General features: G+C 50.7%; 1 protein-coding gene across 1 annotated transcript in view; it reads right to left on the reverse strand.

The window, feature by feature from the left end:
* RGS9 (regulator of G-protein signaling 9) overlaps positions 1-5572 on the reverse strand; it is a 27113-nt gene extending 21541 nt beyond the window's left edge. Inside the window, exon 1 of the mRNA XM_010002705.1 lies at positions 5555-5572. Within this exon, the coding sequence (XP_010001007.1) occupies positions 5555-5572 (18 nt within the window). The remainder of the gene's footprint in view (positions 1-5554) is intronic.
* Positions 5573-5648: the final 76 nt, after the last annotated feature.

Here is a 5648-nt window from a genome sequence, read left to right on the forward strand (position 1 = left end):
AAGAGCAAGAGGACAAGCACATCACTTTGCTCCAGGGCTGAGGAAGAAACTCAAACCCAGGGAAGAGGAGAACGGCCTGTCCATTGAGAAGCCACAGCCACCAACCCCAGCCAAGGCTTTGAAAAGCAGGACAAGGACTAGTTCCAGCAGGGACCAGAATTTAGTTGTGGGAAAGCAGACTGAGAACACAGAAATGGAGTCCCCTTCTTAGGAAGGAGGTGACCAAGGGACACTTCAGCCATTCCTGGAGATGCAGCACCCACCCACCCAGGGTCTCAGCACCCTCTATGGGCAGCAAAGCTCAGTCCCTCTGGGGACAGGGCAGAGAAACACCATCCAGAGCAAGGCACCTTCCTGTCTGGCAGCTGTTTATAGACTCACTGTCCAAGTTTTTAACAGATTGTGTTACAGAGGATGAGTCCCACCCTCAGGGCCAGACTTCTTTCTGTTTCCCAGTTATATTTTTTTCCTTCTCCATCTTTCTCTCTCTCTTTTTTTTTTTTTTTTTTTTTAAGATGAACATCTTAAGGGCTATTTTCCTTCTCTTTTCCTTCTCTTATATTTGACTTCTTGCTAGCACCGTCCTAAAAGTGCCAGAGCCTCCTACTTGCACTCAGGATCCTCCACTCAGACACCAATTTGGGCACACTCCTCATCTCCTCCTTTTAGATTATCTGAGTGTTGGGAGAGCATTTGCTTTGTGGAAGATGCTCTTCTTTTTGTCTTCTGCTTCCAGAGGTATTAAATCACAACTGGTCCAACAGGACCAATTTGGTCTCTCTGCACATTTATTTTGGGTGAGGCTGTAGCTTTTTAACTAGGATTAGAGGATTTAATGTGTGTGACTTGATGACACTCATGCATAATGAAGGGTATTGTCTTCACAGGCACCACAGTGACTTTGGTCCCAAGTCTTGCCAAGTTTAGCTAGGATTTAAGCTTGTAGTGACAGAACGCACTCTGGGCTTCACAGCAAAAAGGGATTTTCAACTGTTTCTAAAGCCAGTATCAAATTAATACCAAAATGGAGAAGCCTCATAAAATGACACACAAATATCTGTATGAAAACTTACGTAAAATATTTTCAAATAGCAAAACCAGAACCAAAACAATGGAATATTGATACTGTTTTAGACCTTTGAACTGAACCCCCAGTTTTGGCCTCAGCAAGTTCAAGGTCAGGCATGGAGAGATGCCTGTGGAGCTGCATGAGACAAGGTGGGGCCAGACAGTCCAGCAGGCAGGGCACTAATTTAGGAAACTTGGTTCAGTTCCCTCTCAGCCAACTTGGGTGATCTTGGGCAAGCCTCTTACTCTCTCCATCCCTGCGTGTCCACAGGTAGCACCATGTCAGCACAGAGGGGCACTGAGGGCAAACCCTGCTCATCAGCACCATTCTACAGTGCCCAGACCACCAGGCAAGTCCCACCAGGCTCTAGCAGGACTCATCCCTGCCATCAGGAGAGCACACCCTGCCCCAGCACGGGGCTGCTGTTCGCTCCCTAGCAAGCTTGAGACACATCTTAACCAGCTGAGAGCAAGGAACTTGGCTCAGAAACCCATGCAGCCTCCCAGCATGTTCCCTTTCTGCAGAGAGCTCCAGACTTTTGTCACATTCATACCTTGCCAGGCTCCCTCTTGTCACTGAAGAAATAATATATATTGAAAAGAAATAAGTGGGATGAGCCAGGGTGCTGCTGTTGGGGGTGCCTGCTGCTCTGGCTGCAAGCCATGCACTTTGCTGATCAAACCTCAGCCTCTTCCTCTTCTCCTAAGGGAGCACTGCTGATTACTGGCTGGTGGCAATTAGGAGCTGCTATCAGCACCAGCCTGCAGGTGGGAGGGGGGGAAGGCTGGTGAAAACAGTGGGAACAGTTACTGGCTTTGCCGAGTGCTCCAGCACATTTTGTCACGCTTTCAGCCAGGGGAGCTCTGCCTGGTTTGAGTTTTTCAGAGCCAGAAGCCACTTCCTTTTGCTGGTTGGCAGGTGGAGATGCACACAGAGGTAAATATCATCAGGAGGACTGGTAAAGGAGTCAGGCTCTGGAGCAAGCTCACCTCAAGCACGGAGCCACCAGGAAGCATAAGCCCCACTGAGGTCTCCCCATTCAGATCAACTGGAATCTCTGCACAGAGGTGACCTCACTCTGTGAAAGCCAGAGAGGAGACAGCAGGAAAACTGTCTGTCCCCATCCAACTGCAAGAAGTCACCAGGTTCATCAAGTGCAAAGCGAAACTTGAACTTGCAAATGGTAAACAAAGGCATCACTGCATTTCAGGAGCACGTGGGAAGCCCTGGGGATGGTGAGGATCCTCTCTGCAAATCCTCAGTGATTAATGGAGTACCCATGGTTCTGGAGGAGGAGGCTGGATCCAGCAGGGATGCCCTCCCATAGAAGGAAGCAGTAGGGACTGATGGATTGCTTGTTACCCTGGGTGTGTTTTCCATCTTTATCTCTCTGAGCTTTACCCCTTGGGCTCCCACCTGCTCTCCAAGCTCAGGGCATCCCCCCCACCACAGAAGCCTCAGGCTCCGGGTGCCAAGGCTGACAAAACAGCAACAAGATTCTGAGGTGAGGAGTTAATCTCCTCTCAGCATCGACCCAGACAGAGGCAGCTTTGCTTCAGATCTAAGACGGACAAATTTTACCAGCAGGCTCCAGCTCCCAGCCAAGTACCTACTCCTGGTGCTATAATTAAACATCTGTTTTCTCTATTGTGAGTATTTGCCCAGGTCCAGCCCTCCTCACTGCCTGTTTACAAAGATCATCCCTCCCTGCTCTGATTTCTAAGGTAGCAATGCAGTTCATCACAACTCTGGCCTCAGAAGACTAATCCAATTGTTTTCTAAGTCTACAACTAACAATCCTGCTTTTCACATTCATGGATGATGAGAAAAAAAGAACAACTGGGGAAAAAAAAAAAACAACAAACAACCAAAAATCACTCTTAACCACGTAAAACTTCCTGCTTTTTCTTAATTAAAGCTGAGAGGAGGCCTGTTCCCACCCAGTGCACAGTGATCCCACTCCCAGAGGAATTCAATCTGTAGCTGGCTCTTTCCACGTGCTCCCTCTTCCCTCACTGTGCTGCCCTCACCCCTCTGGCTGAGCATCCTACCTAAACCCACAAGGCAACAAAACCCAACCCCAAGCACAGTTCCAGCTGGCCAAGAACACAGCCTCTCACCAGGGCTGCTCAGAGCACCTCATGCTCAGCAGAAATGCATAGCACCAGCATCTTCCCATCTGGAATACGGAAAGAGAGGATGGACTAAGGCTGAGCTTGGCCTAAGGCTCAGCTCCAGCCATACCCAGGGCTCCAATTAAACAGAGAGCAGGAGTCTGATGGATAAGCTCCTTCCAGCAAAAACGCAATTCAGATGCTTACACACCTTGAGAAGTGTCCAGGCAGATGAGGACAAGCAGCTGCTGGACAGTCTATGCCCAGAGAAATAAAGTCAAGCTGGAGAAGCCCCCAGCCATGCTGCAGACCCCAGGCCAGTCCCTCCCCAGTTGCACCAGTGCTTCAGGAGGAGCTGTTGGGAACCAGAGGGAGGAGGCAGGGGAAAAAGGCAGGTGGCATCCATCAGCCCTGCCCACGAGGCATGAGTCACAGTGCAGCTCATGTAGCACAGTAAGGAAAAATACACAGCCTGGAGAGCACAATCCTGCCTGGCGCTGCCTCCTGCTCTGCCAGCTGATGCCCTGGGGAGGCCAGATCCTGGCTGCTGGGGCAGGCACAGGCACCAAGAGCTTGGGCTAATTCAAGCTCTCCTTGCATCTGACCAAGTGCACACAGCCAAAATGCATTTCAGAGGCTTCCTCCCTGTCCTGACAGATTGTTGTGCCAATATTATTCTTTCCAAGACAGTTTAGAAGGGGGAAAATAAAGGAATAAAACAACCTAGGCATTAGTCATGGGTATTTCATGGACTAGCAAGGCCTTGGAGGGGGCTCTCTGATTCCCTCATGGTTCAGCCATGAAGACCAAGCTGTGCAGAGCAGCCTCACAGCAAGTACACAGCACTGCTCACCCCTGTAAAGCAAACCCCTTGGTGTTTCAGGGCTGCTCTGAGCACACGGCCATCACACACAGACCACACTGCCAGGTGACAGCCAAGGCTCCATCCACAGCTTCCCTGGGGTCTGAGAAAAACAAAGGAGGAAGGAACACAGAGAGGAGAGCCCAGAGCCTTTCTGCTGATGATTTGGCTGCTTCCTTTCCTTGTGCTAACAGGTCTTAGGCTCGGAAAGCTCTAGAACTACTCAGACCCTCTCACTGCTCACAGCCTGAGTGGCACATGCTCCATAACAGCAGTTCACTGTATTTTAGCAGATCTTCCCACCTGAGAAACTCAGAGCACCTCACAAGGACTGCTACCCTCCCACAGAGCAGCAAAAGCACAGCTACTGGAGGTTGTTTTCTCAAAGCACACAGCTTCTCCTCTGCACCCCCACACACAACTCCACATATTACTCAGTGCAGAATTTAGCCCAGAGAATTTCCTTTGGCAGGGCTTCCCAGCCAAGTTTACCTTGAAAGACACAACATCAAGGAAAATACCTTATTTACATTCTCTAGCATAAAAAGTACAGTGCTTGTATTGCCAGGCTCATGCCTTAGCACTGAGGAACCCAAATTTCCCCCCTTCCTCTCTCCCTGGAAACCTCCTCAAGTCGTGGGCGTTGCAGGGACTGGCTGGCTGTACCTGTCACTGGAAATTCAGCTAATTCCACTCAACAGGATAAGCCACAGGCAAGAGGTGGGCTGGGAGAAAAGCTAGCTTAACACTCTGCTTTTTAAAATCTGCAGATACCAGTTACACTAAAACTGGCTACGCTTTTGAATGAATGCTACAGAAAAAAAAAGAACACTCAATGCTTTGCAAAATGACACATCCATCCAAAAGTGTAGGCACACACCTTCCCACTCCTTCAGCTGCTTCTGGTCACAAATACGTTTGCTTCTGGTGACAAATATGCTTGTTCCTGAAAATGTGGAGAGGCAGGGAGCAGACAGTTGGCCATGACACATCCTCAGAAAGCAGACAACAGGTGGAAGCACTGGGAACATACACACTGGACTGACCACAGCCCAGAGCTGAACAGAGTGATCTGGTGCCACATTTTGATGTTTTTTTCCTCCCTGGGAAACGGCACAGCTTTGAGGGTCTTTGGGGAAAACGGCGGGTGAGGGAGAAAACTTGTCAGGACAATAATGAAGCTGGAGCTAAGCTACAAAAATAAAGCAAATTACCGGTTTATTTCCTCCATGACTTCAGCACACATTGCTCCTCAACCCCCCCGCCTGAATCCCGGAGCCACGCAGCATCCACGCAACAGGTTGTGGCCTCCAGGATGTGCGGATAGGACTGTCACCCTTCGGACCCCACACCCCCAGAGATGCCCCAAAGAGCCGTGGCCAGGCAGGATGCTATGAACACGGGTCCCCCAGCCAGGAGCACAGGTCAGCGCTGCCCCGGGAACCGCATCGCCCCGCCCGGGCACCGCCCCGGCGTGCGGCTGTCCCCCTGAGCTGCTCAGCCCCTCACCTTTTTCAGGAAGGCCATCCGAGGCCGGTAGCGCTGGCCCTGGTCGAGCCGTGTGACCGTCATGGTGCCGGAGCGTGCAGCGGAGCGGGCTGGG

This window comes from Chaetura pelagica, unplaced genomic scaffold (assembly GCF_000747805.2).
Source record: "Chaetura pelagica isolate M959 unplaced genomic scaffold, ChaPel_1.0 scaffold47, whole genome shotgun sequence".
Lineage (NCBI taxonomy): Eukaryota > Metazoa > Chordata > Aves > Apodiformes > Apodidae > Chaetura > Chaetura pelagica.